The 18698-nt window shown below is 40.2% G+C and overlaps 1 protein-coding gene across 1 annotated transcript in view; it reads right to left on the minus strand.

The window, feature by feature from the left end:
- Positions 1-17875, minus strand: part of PLEKHG7 (pleckstrin homology and RhoGEF domain containing G7) — a 31671-nt gene extending 13796 nt beyond the window's left edge. The window contains exons 1-9 of the mRNA XM_040544778.1: positions 17171-17875; positions 14239-14390; positions 10679-10806; positions 8709-8749; positions 6755-6844; positions 6096-6245; positions 4504-4599; positions 1969-2064; positions 1237-1350 (exon numbers count right to left, since the gene is read on the minus strand). Of these exons, the coding sequence (XP_040400712.1) occupies positions 1237-1350; positions 1969-2064; positions 4504-4599; positions 6096-6245; positions 6755-6844; positions 8709-8749; positions 10679-10806; positions 14239-14390; positions 17171-17875 (1572 nt within the window). The remainder of the gene's footprint in view (positions 1-1236; positions 1351-1968; positions 2065-4503; positions 4600-6095; positions 6246-6754; positions 6845-8708; positions 8750-10678; positions 10807-14238; positions 14391-17170) is intronic.
- Positions 17876-18698: the final 823 nt, after the last annotated feature.

Raw genomic sequence — 18698 nt, forward strand, 5'->3', positions numbered from 1 at the left:
GGGCTAATTAAAGACCAACTTCTTACACAGTGAGAGCAAGGGCAGTGTAAAGGCTCCACCTCTTTACAGGGGGAAACACGCTGCACCTTCCCATTTCAGATGCTGTGGCCACGCTGGTGGATGAAGCTGTGTTCTTATTTGTTTGCCATTTTAATTTCATCAGGAAAACCTCAGTCTCATTTGAAGGCCAATTTTTATGTTCAACTGCTACTTTCCACTGGTGACCTTTCTCCTAGGCATGAGTGTCTGAAACCCTTGTCAGAGGGAGTGATGTCCCTGAAAGCTGCAGCGTTTGAGGCTTTTATGAAAAGAAAAGCCCTCTTCTTTAGGTTTCTCTTGCTAAGCTTGTAACGTTGAAGATCAGTCTTAAGCTTTTACACTGGTCTGCTTATGATAAGTCAGAAATAGCAGAGCCTCCTCCCCACGAGCCCTGCAGCTACCCTGGATGCAGTTAGTGCTTTCAGGCAGACACGGTGTCAGCAGAGACAGAGCCTGCGCTATTGTTTTAACTTTACAAAGACTTGCCTGATAGCTCTTTTCAGCCTTACATGAGGGACGTAAACATTCATCTACTGATAGTGGTTTGATACCAAGTTCTACATTTGTTTTATCTGTAGTCAAGCCAAACCATAGAGCTAAATCACTGCCATTGCAGAGTGGTTGCTTGCTGTGCTGTCCAGGATGCTGCTTCCTCTATGAGGGGATGTGGATTAGCGAATACCCTTGAGCCCGGTCATCTTCTAGAGCACGTAATACCCTATACACTGTGATCCCATTCAACATTTAAACCAAGCTGATACGCTGGACATGTATCAAAGGAAAATACATTAGAGCGGTTTTACAATGTGGCTTTTTTTTTTTTTATTTATTTTTCTTGTATCCATTTCACTTTGTTAAGGTGTAGGTCACTGTGTCAATGGATTATGTGCAAAACATCACATGCTCGATGCTGGCAGTATGTATTTTCTGCCTGCAGAAATGCAGCCAGATTTTCCCTTCTAGCTTTCCACTCTTGCCTGTTTTAAATTACAAATATGGACTTTCACATGCACAGGAGAACATACACTCTGAAGGACTTCATATGCATGATTATTCCCTGCAGTTTAATTATCTGTGTAAAATGCTACTTAAACAGTTTTGCTTCCAGTGAACTTTTCTAGCCTGCTGTTAAAATCCTTTCATAAGGCAGAAAGCCCAAAGACAACAACAACAACTAAAACAAAACCATCACTTTACTTTCAGGTAGATGCCAAAATCTTCTCTCTGTCTCAGGTTTTCCAAGTAGAAGACAGCGGATGTATAATTGAGGCAATAAATCTGGTGCGTCTGGCAGAGCTCACCCTGGAAGAACTGCAAAAGAGGCTTGGAATCTTGTCAAGAAAGAAAAATGTCATGACAAAGGCAGGAACAACCCTTTTGGTTTTGTAACGTGGTTTTACCTTAGATTTCCTTGTACCTAGGGAAAGGGTCTGTGCCCGCCTTTCACTTAGCAGACACAGGCCAAAATGCATATCCCATTGAGATCTTAATTAATCACTTAAATACATCTGTGGATCTGGTCCATGAAGTAAAGGAAGGATTCACACGATGATTGGAAGGAAGCAGGGTACATCTGGAGACAGGACCAGGGTCTGGTCTCAGGGAAACCTCTCCCACAGAGTGAGAAGCTTGGCTCTGTTGATGGCAATGTCTCCACAAGGTCTGGGCTGTGGTTCCCCAGGAAGGGAAAATCTTTCCATGCTCTGTTCCACATACAGGGCAGCTTTCCATGACCACCTCAGACATTTCAATGAATAAAAATAAAAATGTCCTACTGACAGGAGGTACTTGAGGCTAAGACCAAACTGCCTGTGACAGATGGCATGTCCTTGACTGACTTGACTGCTTTAAGGCAACCTACATGCTGTGACAAATGGTCCATTGCAAGGATCTGCTGAGATTAAACAAGAATGCTTCTGATTATGTTACCTTTCTGAGTATGGAGATGAAATCCGTAGGCGACCCTGACTCGCTGACATGTTCCTTCACAATTTCAAAAACACTTTCCACAAAACTGAGACTTATCTAAGCAATGGGGAAAAAAGAGAAATTAGTATGACTGATCTGCCTAAGTTTAAGACAACTTTATTTCTCATTCCTGGTCTCTTCAAAGGCTTCAGACCTCATGAGGCACCTATGCTTGTCTCCCTGATGTTGCCAGAATTAGCATCAGAATTACACCCAGAGCTTTTTAATCAGTCAGAAGATAAAGTAAATCTATACAAATACCCAGTTACATCATGATAATGCCATATGACAAAAGCTTTGAAACAGGATTGTGGTTATTTCATTTGAACTTATTTTACAGTAGTAGCTGTATTTGATAGGAGTCAACATTGTAAATTACAATGGATGAATGGTATCTACTGGAAAACATTGTGTGTGACAGAGCTGTGACAACTGAAGGAGACCACATTCTTTTGAAGAGGACGCCATCTTTCATACTTTGAATTTGTTTCATGCTCTGGGATGTGTGGGAAATTTCTATAAAATGATATAAAATGAAACCCCCATATTTCTTGTAAGTTAAATTAAAACGTTCTGTGTTCCCACACTGTCAGTCAGAAGTGGGTGAAAGCCTGCTCCTAAACCCCTGCTCACCTCCCAAACTGTTTGCACTCATGTTCATGACCAGACTGAGCTTTTGGCCAAAGTTTTGGTCAGTCTCAAAGACAGATCTGTATACGTTCAGCACATTGGCAGGAACCCAAACTCTACACTGCCCATGGTTAAAGCATACAGCAGCCTCGGATGTACAAGGGGCTTCAGAGGTGTTTGAAGGATTTCCCAGGTGTTTATCAACCTTGTCATCTTCTTCAGGCATAGTTCTCCTGAAAAATTTTCTTATGTTACATTGTTGCATTACCTGGTATTTCCCTGTGACCGGAAGGTAACATCACCCTTTGTGATACTGTTATGAGTTGTTGTTTTAGCTGTATTCATTGCTTTGTTTGGTGTACTTATGGGGGCAGGGTTGCTTATAGGACAAGGGTTCATTTTGCACCTTTTACAGCATGCATTTTTTTATGGATTCAGCCTGCTCTCAAGAAGAAATGCATACTGTAAAGTGCATGAAAAAGGCATAAAAGGCATTGAGAGAAGCTACTTTTTCCTACATTAGACCACTCTTTTATGTATAGCTATGCACAATAAATGATCCTTTCTCATCCTCATTAATATGGACAACAAAATGAAAAAACAAAACGGAAAATTTATTGAAGATAATTCTCCCAAGTCATTATCAAGCTCCAACCAAGCTCAAAGTATTTGTGTTCCCAGAATGGCACACCTTCTTTAAGTAACAATGAAACAGATCAGAAACTACACATCAGCTGAACTCTAATAGATGGCTGCTTGTATGATTTTTGTCCACGACAAGCACAAGGTGAAACACATCAGCTAAAACCTCCTTCATTCTACTTCTGAATATGTCCACCTGGTGAGTGGTCAGCTACTGAGCAAAGGTGACTTACTCATGTATTTGATCTCTAGTTAATTGTCCCTGCTCTGAAGAGCTTTCCTGCTCTTTTTGTTTTGCCTAAAAAGTGAGATGTTAGTGGTTAAGGCAAGGGTGTAACAGTAAGGGAAAGAACTTGAAATAGCCAATTTATTTAAGACATGATTATGAGCAGACATTAAACTTTTGCAGCTGAAGAGCCCCTTCCAAAAATCACTTTGCTGCTAAGGTTGAGGTGCTTGTTGGGTTTATATTTGTCCCATAAAAGTGCTCTAAAGACAAGAAAAACTTCCACATTGCTAATAAAGCTCTGTAAAAGCAATTCTGGACTTATCGGCTGCTTTAACTTTCAGGAGCTGAAAATGATCTCCAAGCATCTGGCCACAAGTGGCAAAGAGTGAGAGCACATCACAGCCAAGCCTCGTCTTCCCCTTCCTTCCTCCTGGAAGCTGGAGGGTGAGTAGTACATGGATGCAGAGCATCAGCTCGGTGTTGGGGATAGCCACGCCGGGGGAAACCCTGGCTGGAGAGGGATGGTCATCATTTTCTTTTTCCTTGCTCTACAAGAGTGGCTTAGTAGATAACAAGGTCTTTGTGCCCACGTTTGAGAAAGGAAACTTGTTATTGGAGTTATTTTATCATTCTTAGTTTTGCGGTAAGAACTGTGTAGTTGATGTTTACTTTCACAAATCCTTTTAAAAGGACTTTACTTTTGAGAACTTGTCTCAAACTCCTGTTTACTTCAGAAACAACTGTTGAATGAACTCTCCTCCATGCCTGTTTATCTTTTGCTGGAGGCACGTGGGAATTTGCACTAATGACCCCCATAGAAATACCAAGCAGAAATGATGGAAAGACTGATTATTTGAACTCATTTCCTATCACGGGCATTGAATCTGAATAAAGACCTTACTGATGGATCCTCATCTCCTTTTACTGGACTGATTGGTTTCTAATCTCAGTAAGATTCCCCACCCTTTTTTTTTTTTTTTTTTTTTTCCACTCACCTTGTTTAACTCCTCCAAGTTTGCAAAGAGTTTCCATATATCCACATCCAAGAGAAATTCTTTACTCTGGAGGTATTTTAGAGTGTTCATAAATATCTTTAAAAACAAAACAAATGCATGTTATTTAGCAGTTTTGCCCATTATATATATGTAATTTTATATATGAGTGTATATATATATAATTATTTTAATGAAAAGAACATGTAACTCTTTTGAAAAGATCTTTTGATTTTGGAGAGAGCAGAAGATGATGCTGTGAGAAAATTTTTCTGCCATGCCTGAAGGCTAAACAGGGCTTTGTGTAAGGAGCAGGGTACGAGTGTTGGCTCTGAGGTCTTCTGCAGCTACCACATAAGTAGCAACGTCCCTGCCATGTTCTCTGTCTGACATGGGCTGCTGATCTCCCTGCAGGTCTGTGTGAAGAAATTAATAGCATCAGAGTTCTAGTGTGTAGGAATTAATAGCATCAGAATTGTAGAATCACAGAGTTCTGTGACTTTTCTAAATGCTTTCCTTCTTAACCCATGCTACGCAAGTTGAAGTTACTATGGAAAAGAAAAAAAATGTTGGAATAGCATAAGCAAAGGACTTGTGAAGGCTTTCATCTCTTTGGACTGTTCTATTAATCTGTGTTGAGTGAAAACTGCATTTGTATTTATTGGCTGCTAAGATGCTATATTACCTAAGCTCTGACAGTGATCTTGGAGCTGTGCTGAATCTGGCCTGAAGCTGAAAAAGGCTTAAGAAATGTAGATTATTAAGTGGAATTTTTAGTATGTGTGTGAAAAGCATTAATGTAAGAAAACCCATCACCTATGTGCTAAGACTGAAGAACTAGCGAGAGTGTTTGCTTAGCCTTGCATAATTCTTTAGCTGCCACAAACGGTTGACCTGAGAACTTAAAGGGGACTTATGGCGATAAAGTTCCCTATGGGTACTCATTAAAATCAGTGAAATACTTGAATGCTGGGAAATACTTAGAATAGCAAGTATCTGTAAAACTGGACACCTAAATTCAGTGTATTTATTTGGCAGCAGAGTTTGGGAAGCTGGTGTGGACTGAACACAGGTCATGTGGGGCTGGCTAAGGTTTGTCTTTGAGGTGTTATGTAAGACTCAGAAAGGGGGCTGCATGTCTCCTGTTATTCTCATCCTTCCCAGGATTCACCTTTTTTACCTTCTCAGGTCGCTAACCAAAGAGTCTATAAGTAAGGACACTTCCATCCTACCTTGGACCTGTTGTTCCCTTTCCCGTCCCTTTCTGTGCTGCTCCACCAAGGAGGAATTCAACACACTCCCTATTTATCCCCTTTACTTTGTAGTACCTATTGTACTGTCTAGATTACTTACTCAGCAACAGATAAGATTAGTGAAACATTTTCTCTGTTTTTCCTTGAACTAATAATAAAACTGAGATTTTTTTTTTTTTTTTGGGGGGTGTGTGTGTGGAAAGTGAAGGAGGGTTTGGGAAGCAAGAGCCTATCATTCCCCTGTAGACGCCAAGTGAGAGGTTACAGATGGCTTTATGTCTGCTGTGCTGCAACAGGGCAAATAATGTTTCATCATTCTTGAGAAATGAAATCTTAAGTTACCATCTTGAGAACCAGCAAATGATCCAGAAAGTAAGTGCATTCACTTGTGAAAAGTTCCCACACCGCTTCTTCTTTTTTCACTTCCAACCGGCTGTTGACATCTTTCTGCTCAGTCTGTTGAGCCTTTATAAACTCATGCCAAGATTTACTCTATTGATTGAGGAAGAAGAAAAAATAATTGACTGTCACATCAACTCCTTCAGACTGTATGAAAAGAATCTATAATCTATTTACCCACGTACATAGTCTGGCTGACAGTATTAGCAATTCTTCTGCTGAAAGTTTGAAGTTTTCATTAAAAATATTAAAAAACCTGACATTTTCCTCCAAAATATTCATAACATAAACACAGCGAATTTGAAAGTAGCACAGAATGATAGCTTATGTTTGTAGGATGCTGTACCAAAAAATAGTGGGCAGCTTGCAAAGGCTAATGAATGTAATATGTTGTACTGGTGCTGCTGGAAAGCAGAGATGGAAGATAGCCTCCTGTTTTTCAGATAGTAAAATCAAGGTACCAAAGGACTTTCAAAATGCATTTCATATCCAGATTAACGTAATAAAATATGGTAACTTGAAAGTAAGACAAAAGTTTTATCTCCATCTTTTAGAGCTTAACAGATAGCTTTCATGGTACAGTATACTGAATATTTTGATACCTTGAAACAGCAGAAATCATATGTGCCGCAATCTATGATCTTAACAGTTGAAAGACAGTTTTCCAGATCTTGCTTGTGTTTGTCTTTACCCTGTTTAACAACAACAAAAAAACCACTCCTGATTCATACAGTGTTTTGAAGACCAATAAGGAGTTTACTCAGCTCAATAACCTTGCTTTGATCTGTAAGGAGCTTGCCCTTAACCACGTGATTTTCTTATATTTCCATGCTCTCCTACTCAGAGATGAGACAGCGATGGCAGGTTTATTTGTGCTTATGGGTGGTGTGTGTAGGTGGCTTTGAGGTGTGGGTGTGTAAGATCTTATTTATGTAACACAACGGTCTTTGGCAGGGCAGATCATTGGTATGGCAACAGACAATGGGCTACCACCACAATATGAAACAAATAAATATTTTGTTTCCTCCAGCACAGCCAGAATTATGGGACAGCAAACTCATATCTGAAATCTTCTTCCTGCCGTCTTAGGTATATAAATCTCGGGAGATTATTTTATTTATTTTAATTTGAGTTTTGCATTAAAAATAACTTCTTTGGTCAGCTGCATAGCAGTGTCTGTAAAATGAGATTTTAGAAAACTTAACCGGATTCTGTCCTTGTAAGGGATCATGAAAGAAAAACAACCACTTTTGGTTTGGCTTTATTTTTCAGGCTAGCAGTGCCATATAAAATGTTTAAGCAACGTTTAGGAACCCAAATTTAGTTCTGTGAACTTAGATTTATAAGGAGTATCGCTAAGTTTTATCTGCTCTCTGGAACTATGTATTCATACCTTATGGATTTCTATTGTCTGAATTTTAGGCACTGAGCTCAAACCAACTTTGAAATATGTATTTAACTATATAATATTTGAAATTCACAATTTAAGCTGAACTCTTAGTTCTGCAAGATATCTTGAAAAGCGATGCACCATGCTTAACCAACGCACTAAAAGTGCATTTATATATATTAAATTTTATGCCGTGTAATAATATCAGAAATCACTTGACTAAATATTAACTGTATTTTATTGCAAATTTCAAATATTTCAAAGTCTAAACTGTGGTTTAGGCTGTGCTCCTTGAAATTCTATATAAATGCTGTCAAATGAAGTGGGAACTCATATGTGCTAATCCAAGTATTTGGTTTACTTGCATAAACTTTTCTTTGACAGTAGAGATTTAGAAAATAAAATATTAAAAAAAATGGATAGGGAAGGTTCATGATTACATCTTCAGGGGTAGAAAGTTATCAAGACACTTGCGAATGATTTTGAAAAGAAATTTAGATACCATTGCAAGTGAAAATTTTCATAACAGAAGACAAGGGATAGTGTTAGAAAAGGAAATTAACTGAAGGGTGTTGGTGTGTGCTTTCATTGGAGAGCATCAGGGCACCCATGAGGACAGGAAAGGTGTAAGAATGCATCTAAAAAGCCAGCTGGAAAGGTGAAGCTTAAATACCTTCCATATCAGGCAAGTAAAGTTTGGGCTGGCATGCAGAAAATGCATAACACAATGAGTCTGAAACAAGAATGTGACTGAACTACCAAGGCTTTTGCCTGGAGCAGCCTCTCAGGGGTGCGGCTCGGGTGGATGAGATGCAGGACAAGATGCAGGACCATGACCCTAGTGACATTACCCATGGCAGAGCCTGCCACAGCCACCATGTGCTCCATCACCTTGGTGCGGTTGGGGGATGAGGGTGCTAGCTGTCTTCTCACACGTTATGTGCAGTGTCACTGGAGGCTGTGCTGGAGTCACCCTACCTTCATTGCAGACGAACGACCAAGCAGGTGCTCGGTCCCAGAGGTAGCTGAGAATTCCATGCTCAGCTCACCTGCTGGCTGCCTTTCTTCAAGGGAAGTACAGTGAAGAAACTCTTTTTACCCAGGTTTGGGTTAGTTGTGTGAGAAAGCAAGGTCAGTGCAAGGGAAAAACATGGTGAAATACTCACAACTCCTCTTTTGGCAAACGGCCACCTTGGCTTTTTGGACTCTAATGGGTAAAACAAATGTATTATCAGTAAAGAAACAAATAGCTAAAAATAAAACTGTTATTTATGCTTTTTCCCCTTAATGAAGACCGATATACCATACTTTACTTGGCTCAAATTTAGTACTTTTTTTTCGTCAGTTTGTGCACCAGACTTAAAAGCCATTAAGGTTGTTGGGATGATGTCTATCTTTGATGGGATCTTGGCTGATGCTGAACTTTCCTGCTTGCTGCAGATGATCAGTTTGTGACTGACAATTTTTAACATGGGGAAATGCATCGTACCTCAGGCCAATTCTTAAAGATATCCATTGTTTTGAAAGAAGAATTAGCCTACATCTTCTCATTAGTGGTGTCTTGGAATTATGCAGGTACTTATGGTACTTTGTACGAATCTTTTAAATGTGCTATACTGTAAAAGTATCATTGGCTGTACAGAGTACTCTCTACAACAGTAGGAATGAATATCTTTGTGGAAAGTAGTGTCCATGGGATCACAGCTGTAAAGCACCCATGTATAAGCAGTCCTAAAATCCCCAAGCCTCAGAGCTGTCATGGGGCTAGCACAGTGGTGCATGCTGTAACTCATGGTCCTCAGAGAGGCCCAGGGAAGGCTGGGAATCCAGATGTAGGAATGCACTGGTGGGAGGCTAGAGATGGCTATGGTTGTACAGCAAGAAATATGGAAGGATTTTCTAAATTTATGGTACCTACCTTCAGGCCTGTGTGTCACTGGGAATTGCAGTTGAAACCTTCTCCTTTTGAATTTTGAAGGCCTTGGCCATTGTTTCTGGGGATGGCTGTGTTATTTGCTTTTGTGAAACTGCTGGTTATTTATTTTTATAAATAAATATTTATATAAATAAATAAATATATTTATATTTATAACCCCCATTTATTTATTTTTGTGTGGAAAATTTTGATCTCTGGTCACCAGCATATTCTAGTCTTTGGCAATCACCTGTGCACTATACCGTATTCCACAAGAGAGATTTGTAGAAACTGCTCACAGGTCTACACTTCCATGTTGGAAGGTCTAATGAACAACATGTAGCAATGAGTTGGGTTTGCTGCCTTTGTGGTTAGAGCACTAATTGAAAGGGTAGCAAGGGGCTCTCTCTTTCCTCTGCTCAAACATCAAGGCCCTGGAATGTGTCCAGAGAAGGGCTACGAAGCTGGTGAAGGGCCTGGAACACAAGTCCTGTGAGAAGCAGCTGAGGGAACTGGGGTTGTTTAGTCTGGAGAAGAGGAGGCTCAGGGGAGACCTTACTGCTCTCTGCAACTACCTGAAAGGAAGGTGTGGGGAGCTGGGGATTGGCCTCTTCTCGTAGATAACTAGTGATAGGACTAGAGGGAATGGGCTCTAGTTGCACCAGGGGAGGTTTAGGTTGGAAACAGGAGATACTTCTTCTCAGAAAGAGCAGTCAGGCATTGGAACGGGTTGCCCAGGGAGGTGGTGGAGTCACCGTCCCTGGGGGTGTTGAAGGAAAGGATGGATGTGGTGCTTAGGGACATGGTTTAGTGGGTGACATTGGTGGTAGGGGGATGGTCTGACCAGATGATCTTGGAAGTCTTTTCCAACCTTAATGATTCTATGAGATAAGCATTTGTAACTCGACTGCTTGCAGATGGAAATCCTGACTTGGGCACCAGATTCTCCTGTGGAGGAGGGACATAATATGTCCCGCCTCCCTCAACTACCTCTTACATTTTGCATTCAACAATAAAATGCAGAAGAAAAATAAATCAAGAGAAAATTTTATGAGCACTGTAGGCGCTTTGGTTTTGCTTAACAGAATCCCCCATTTTGGCTCTGCTGTCTCGCGTGTCATCACTGCACCGAACCTCCCTCCCTTCCCAGCCTGCACGCATACACATGCCTGTCACAGCTTTTTCGGGGCTCAGACGAGCAAACCCCACCCTGTATCTGACCTGCATTTAGCAGCAGGGCTGCGTGGGGCAGGTAGTCCAAGGCACTGTCTGACACCAGGAGGTCTCCAGGGAACACCTCGAGTCCCGGCAGACTCACTACGACAGAGCTACGCCTGCGCTCGGCTGATCTGCAAGAGGCAACAACAACACGTGTCATCTCCCTCCTCTCATGGCTGCAGAGGAAATTCCTGAAGTGCTCCTTGCTGATGTGGGAGCAAATGAGCTAAAATCTAAATCACTGTGGCTATGACATAAGGTATTATAGGAAAAATGAGAAGAAAACTTCAGTGATCAACAGCAGATATCCCGTTATCTTTCCAAGTGCACAGTGCTGCTGAGATTGAGGTGTTTGTAGTCACGGCCTGCCTCAGAAGAGGGGTACTCAGAGAATTTAAATATGAGAAACTCCTGTGTTTTTCTAAGATTAAACAGAAAACAAGGTGAGATTTCAGGATATTTTTGGCACTGGAGTTCAAAGGAGTAGTTACATACTATGCTTCTAGTTGACATGTGCCAGTACTTTTGACCTTCGTATAACTCAGGAGATATCAGGAAAAGACAGTAGAGTCTTACAGTTCAGTGTTTGTTGTTGTTGTTTTATTATATTTAACCTTGTAGCTAGTTTGTGTCATTCTATTTCTAAATCTTTAAAGATTCTTTTTGCTAATTCAGATATGTTGTATTTTGAATATAACGTGAATCAGCAGCCCTGCTGATCTGAAACAAATAACTCTTTCCAACTATTGTTGTTATTAATGGAGGGCATTGTCAGTGGTGTAGATCCATCAAGTGAAATGACACAGGCATTTTGTATCCAACGGTGTGTTTGTGCCAGAGGCTGCTTGCATTCAAATACAGAAATTATTGGTGCATATTAAATACTTTCTCGAATTTTTCTAATAATTCACACCCATACCTAATTAATGGTGTTAGCATATGGTTGCAGAATGACTGGTGTCTGCAGCTGCTATTCCGCTGTCTACCATTGCCTGATGCAAGCAGACTGCATCTGATTTCAAAGGGTCGGTAATAAAGTAGCTGAGGAAGGAGATGTGAAGTGTGTGTGCACATAGAAAAATTATCTTTTTTTAGTCTCCATTTATTGTATGTAATAATTTTAGTTAGTTAAGTATCATTCTTTTATATTCTTTGCCTAGGCAGATACCTTACTGGGAATATTTAGCCCTTTTCCGACAGTTGATGTGAAACCTTGCATGCGTGTTATTTTTTTTTTTTTTCCTCCTCTCCCTTCCCTCTCCTTTCCTTCTCCTTTCTTTTTCCCCGCTTTTTTTCCCCTCTTCCCCTTAAGTGCACAAATAGCTACTTAACAATTTATCATCTGGCATGTGATTTCTGAGGTAGAGAACTGGTATTTTATTTGCATAGTAGGAAAGGGAGATTATGTTGATTATGTTTTTTGTTATCATTTGATGGTGACACTGCTTGCAATTGTTTTAGATAAACCAACTAAATTGTACATTGTAGAGGAAAGGTCTACTCCCAATAACTGACGGCTGCAGGCTGTCGGGAGGGCCAGGTCTGGGACTTTAGCACTTGAAACGAGTATATTAGGGCTTGAAAACTAAGAGTTGAGGAGTTTAGAATGTGCAGCGTATGACTTCTCTAAAAGCTTTTCGTTTTCTGATAGTCCTTCTGAATGGGGAACATAACATCTTTTTATTTATCTTGAGGGATTTGCAGTGAAACTCTGAGTTTCACCATGAAATTAAACATAGCCCATGGTTTGAGAGCTTTTATGGATAGGGTCTGTTTCTTGGTTGTCTGCAAGCCTGCAACAGTGCAATGGAGACTGCTTCCTGATGAGGTACTCTGAGTGCTACCCAGTGCAATTTTATGTTTTGGAAACAGTTGTATTAAGATACTTCTGAAACCACTTGTGATTCCACTATGTAATCTCTTGGTCAGCTGGATTATTATATAAACTGGATGCTGCAATATAATACAAGGATAATCCTAAAAGTTGTCACTCCTGTACTGGATAATTCAGGAGATTTATTTCAACTTGGCAAAATTTTATTGTGAATTCAATGTGTTACTGATCTTTAAAGTATCTTGCCTACTTCAATTTCATAATATATTTTGGAGGTTGACCACTTATGTAGGTGAATAATGGGAAGCACAGTTTCATTGTAACAGAGTTAAGTCTTGTTATTTCCCTAGATAAAAAAGGCCTTCAACTTCAGAGACACATACGTCTAAACAAGCTCTTAATGTAGGAATGCAAGCCTGTGATGTGTGGGAGCATGCTAAGGTCACTTGGATGTGTATCTACAATATACCCTTGCATTCTGACATGTCTGGTGTGATTAATGACTTACATGCCTAAATTATGTACTCATCCTTCAGGGATTAAGGTACAGATACAGGTATCTGTGATCATCTGGCCTGATGCCTGTAGATATATTAGGTATATTAAATGCTTTTGTTGATTTTTACCGGAGAAATGAAACTACTAAAGTGCTGTGTGATGCAATTTATCAGCGTTAGGGTCAGTATGCAGTGTTTTACCATCTTTTCTTGCCTGCTGACCCTGTAGCTTTGCCTTTTTTCATTAGCTTGGGTTTGATTTTCTTACTAAGGGCAGGGTGCTGAAGTGCTTGAGTGGAAGGAATGCTTGTACTTTAGGGATGAATTTGATCACAAGAGGAGATATCATCTGTGCAATAATTCCTCCTTTAAATCTACTTGTTTTATGAAACAAGATAATGTCATGGGTTCATGTTACAAAGACATGGAAAATTATTAAAGATGCTGAAGCAGCTCATGGTCTGGAAAAATAAACACCCTGGGTATAGTTGTTTCTAGGGCATGGAGAGTTTCAGAAGAGTGCTTTTTAGAGGTGTGTGTCCCGATATGTTCATAATCTTAGCCTAAAAAGACCTTTAAATGTCCCAGAGAACAGACATCTATATAAATGCCCATACTTAAATCACATGCCTGTGATTTAAATGAATACCACATAGAAGCATTTTAGGGTGGCCACGGTACTGAAGCAGTTGTCAGTTGATGACACTATTACCCAAATGGCTCAGGAGGGGTATTTGGACTCCCTGCTTTAAAGAGTTTGCAAGACACCTTATGGGTATATGAGACATTGAAAGAGGAAGAGGAGTACTTCAAGATGGCTGAGCCCAGTCGTCTCAGCTCACTGAAAATGAGCTGCCTTAGCAGGTACCGAGAAGACTCTTCTCTAGCAGTATGTCTGTAGGAAATCAATCCAGTTTTGCACCCAGTCCCTGATATACTGAACAGGGTAAAGAGAAAATGAGCTCAGAGTAAATTTAAGACTTTTTAAATCAACATTTCCTTCCACTGCAGTGTTGACTTTAGCTTCTCACCCTGTCTCCACCACATACACCTCTCTGTCTGCTGCACCTCTGATTCTTCGGTTTGTTTGTTTTGGCTGATTATTTTTAATCGGCATCAGTTCAGCATGTTGCCATGTTAACAGAAATGTACTGACATTACTGAGAGCTGTGTGAGGGAAGGCTGCTTAAAATGAGTGCTGCTGCTTAAAGAAAGATTTTTGAAAGTACAACCTGAGGGTGGGGAGATGTTCATTAAAACTGAGAGACAGCAGCACGTTTTCACCCTGGATGATATATGAGGCAGTGTTGGAGGAGGGTTGCCAGCTGTCCCAAAGTTCTTCTAGACAGAGGGAATAATCTGACACTTCAGCAGTTTTCTCTGGCTGTGATAATAAGGGATTAGCTGTTAAGAAGTTAGACTAATGGTTTGGGTAAGGGAGGAGCTGCATACAGTCCTTGCCCAGACCGCGGATCAAATTCAACTTGACAAAAAAGTGAAAAGCAGAAAATGGGGATTATTGTTTTACATTTCTGCACATTCAAACATTGGTCAAAACAAGAAATAGAAGTTGTAGTCCATCATCTAAACCTTTTTTTTTTTTTTTTTCTTTCTCTTTCTTTCCTACTGGTAGACAAGGAATAAAGCTTGCAATGTTCCCTGTGTGATTTCTTATTTTTTTCTTTGAATGTCTGGATGGAAGTCCGGAGGCAATATCCTAGCTGACATGCTGGTATACACTGGATTCCCTCTGAAGCTGCCAGGCAAATGGCACCAAGAGAAGGTGTGTGCACTAAATGTTTCATATTCTCCTGTTTTTAGCCATTTGAAAGTGGTATTCTTCAAATTTTCACCTGACTTGCTACTAATCACACAGATCTTCACCCTATCAGTGAGCCATGCTAATGCTTTATAATTCTGCATGGGATCAGAGCAGGCTGTTCCCATAATAGTCGCAGAAAAACTTTTTTTTAACAAGTAGACACAAAGATCTCTCACCCCTCCCTGCCACCCATCTCCTTCTCCCTTTTTCTACTGTAAATTCAAAAGGTTAACGAGTGGGTTGGAAATTGCAACAATCCAGAAAATCTAGGAAGCCTCTTCTACAGTGAACGTGTTATTTCAGGTGCATGCACGCATTTGTTAAGCTTTGTCTAGGGAACTGTGTTGCATGTTGATTCATGGACTGTTCCAGCCTTCTCCACCCCTCAGTCCCAAACATAAACATACTTGATACATAAACCTGTTGGCAAACTGCTAGTAATAAAAGAGCTCGTACCTCAAAAATGTGTAAATATGGGGAAGAAGAGGAGATACAGCTCAAATAATGATATATGCTGCCTTAAGAAGTGAAACACGTTACGGTAGAGTCACAAAACCAATGTACTGCTGTTTGTTGTGAGGCTCCTTCTGTCTTCTCCAAGCCTTGCTCATCAATGCTTTTAATGTACCTAACTCACCTGCATACCTCCCTGAAAATCTGCGAGGGAATCATGCAATAAAGTGAACACTGCACCATCAGTGGGAGAGGTATTTTGTAGGATTAATGATCAGCAGCAGTCCTAGATCTGCTTTGCTTACATCTGAGAACAATATTGAGCTATTGTGCTAGCTTCTTTGCTCCTTTTTCCCTCCCACAAAGTTTTGAAGAATGCCACTCAAGATTATGAGATGTTTCACATTCTTCAGGCTGAAATTTGACCCTACTAATCCAAACAGCCAGACCTTTTCGCAGTTAGTTCCTAGTGCAGAGCTCTCTGACAATCCAGCTGAAATATTGTGTGAAATATAGCTAAATATGTCAGGGAGAGGGCCACCTTCAAAAGAAAATCTCATTAAAAGTTTAGTATAACAAGCTGGTGACAGGCACATCACAAAGTAAATCTACAAATTAAAATAGAATTCCACATACATGCCTCATTGTTCAGATTGTCTTAGTGAAGTTGATTCATTAAAATATACAGAAGTGAAGCTTAGAATGAGGTAAAACAAATATATGCATACCTTTGTATAGGCAGTCCACTCTTCTGAAAAAAAAAAGTAAGATATCCTTGTTACTTGGTCAGAAAGCAAGCAAGTAATCTAATGTTGTGAAAAAAAAAGTACTGATTCATTAAGAAAAATATACTACATACACCTAGACACTGGCTAATTATTTCTATTATTTTGGAGAAAGGAGCAGAACTCATTTGATATCCAAAATGTTTTCAATATTTGATGAGGAGAAAGTACCTTTGGTTTGTGGAACAACACTGACCAGTTATAAAGAGACATGTAACTATTTGACACCATCCACGTTCAGTGAAACCTGTCGGTGCTTTGCATGAGAAAGGGGTCAAGCATGTGTCTCAATATAACTTGTGCAATTGTTGAAAGGTCTTTGACAGTGAATATGGCAGCAAAGCTGGCTTGTGTAGTGCCTCTTCTTTTCTCCTCAGGGTCTGTTATGTGGGAAAGCTGAACAGGAAAAGCTGACAAGGAAAGGAGGAGGGCTAGCTCCTCTTTTGCTTCTTTTTGTTTACTGACTCTGGTACTCACTACACCAGAGTTTCTTTTTTTCAGAAAAGATTGCACATTTGTCTGCATACAAATGGAGGGGGGCAATGAATGGCAGAACTAGGTAAGAGGATGCAAAGAAAGGGAATGGGACCTTTCTTAAACCTTAAGGTTTGCTTCAGTAGTAGAAAACCTCAAATTAGGCTCAACTGTATTGAGTGACTTAATTCTCGGTTGTGCTGGGATAAATAATGCTATTTAGTAAAACAGAATACAGAGTTGCCCGGGCTTATGGAGAACCCTGCTGAAGGACTCTGGAAAGAATATAACCTTCTGAAACTCAAGCCTGTCCTGGATAAGTTACTTAGTTTTGTTCTTTCCTAGCCCCACAAGCAGTTATACTGGCCCATCAGGGCGAATGGACAGGTGTAGGAAGGAGTGGCCATGCCACTAGCAGTAGACTAGGCCAGCGTGGTCACTAATGGCTGAAACTGTGCTCTCTTTTTGATTTGGAAAGAAAAATCTCCCTTACCGATGAGTGTAGAAGTTGGTCTGTTATAGTAATGGAATATGGGCTGGGTGGCAGTTCAGGTTAAGAATTAGGCCATAGTGGCTCAACACTGAATATGCAAGACTGCAAAGGAGGTCGCATCATCCCATTCCTCTTACCTGGATAGCCTCCTGTGGCATATGGCTGGGGCGGGGAAGTCTCCTAGGCAGCATAACAGAGTTGACTTGGCAAGAGTTTTGGAGCATCTCATTGGGACTGCCATCACTGAGAGGATCTTTTTGGATTGACAACTTTAATCTGGGGCTGGCAGACTCTGGATCTACTATGGTTGTTTCAGACTTTACTTTGGAAGACAATAATTTTGCATGGACACAAGAAGGCAAAGACAGTGAGGAAGATTTAATGCACCGGGGTGGACTTTTACAAATGTGGTGGAGAGAGCTGGTGTATTCCTTTTGATTCCCTAGCTGAGCTGTGTTAGAGGAGTCCTGAAATGTTGATGCTTGTGAGGCAGAGGCCATCCGTAGACGCCTTAAAGTTGGAGAAGTGGAAATTCTGGCCAGAGCATGCCGGTCAAAGTGGAAAGGTGTATGATGGCTCCCAGTGCACTCCTCCGTGGGAAGCTTCAGGAGAAGTGAAGACTCAGTATACCCACGTCTTCGAGTGTAGTCACCTGTAGGCATGGTGGTGTCCATACAAACTGATACTGGTTGTGTTTCACAGGGTCTGAAGACATCTTCTGGACTGCTGCTACACAAAACAGTATTTTCTTTATGAAGCTCATTTTCACTCTTTAGAAGTTCCATATTGATGCAGGTTCCTTTAACTAAGTCTGGAGAATAATCAGAACTTTGTTGTTGCATCTTTATTTGTAGCGTGAGGATTTATAGCTGTGTGCACCAAGGAAAAATGATCAGAAAAGGTTTTTAGAAACTTGCTGTATGTATTATTTTTTTTTAATGAGAGAATATATAAATTGAAAAAGTCTAAACAAAATAACATAGATATGTGGACAAGTACAGAAACTATTGCCTGCAATTCGAGTCCTGCTTAAATGCAGGTTTCAACAGCTCCAGGACTGTATTTCAGTGAACTGTGAGTGTGCAAGCAGTGTCAGCATCAGTCAGCAGAACTAATTAAATTGTAAAGACTAGCTGTGTATTTAGGAACTGTGCTCATCTGGTGCTGCAGCCACCTAATTTCCTGTTGCTACTCCCCCTAAATGAGGCTGTAATACTGCTGTACACGGGATAAAAATGAAGTCGCTAGCTCTCAGGACTCCTACTGGTTGCTAAACGGTTTACATACAAATACTAATTACTTGCTGAAAGATTAAGCAAATACAATTTATCATTTATGTAAGGTGAGTCCAATTATTCTTTTCTTTTCATCAGGAAAAGTATTTTGTAGTAAACATTATGTATATGTAATCAACTAATGAAGAAAACAATTTATCAAAGAAAATTATCTTTTGATTGAGGAGTAAATATATTCTATGACTCATGAAGCTATTTTAAGGTATTTTGATGACTAGTCTCTCTAAAACTGGACTGACATTTCAAATTATAACTGATGATTATTAAACCTCTTCAGCTTCTTTAATTCATCTGCTTCTTTTGCTAGGAGGAATCTTAAAGCTGTTCATGATTGCTGGCTTGGTTGGGCACTATTATTTATTAATTTATT

Source organism: Cygnus olor, chromosome 1, assembly GCF_009769625.2.
Source record: "Cygnus olor isolate bCygOlo1 chromosome 1, bCygOlo1.pri.v2, whole genome shotgun sequence".
NCBI classification, from domain to species: Eukaryota; Metazoa; Chordata; class Aves; order Anseriformes; family Anatidae; genus Cygnus; species Cygnus olor.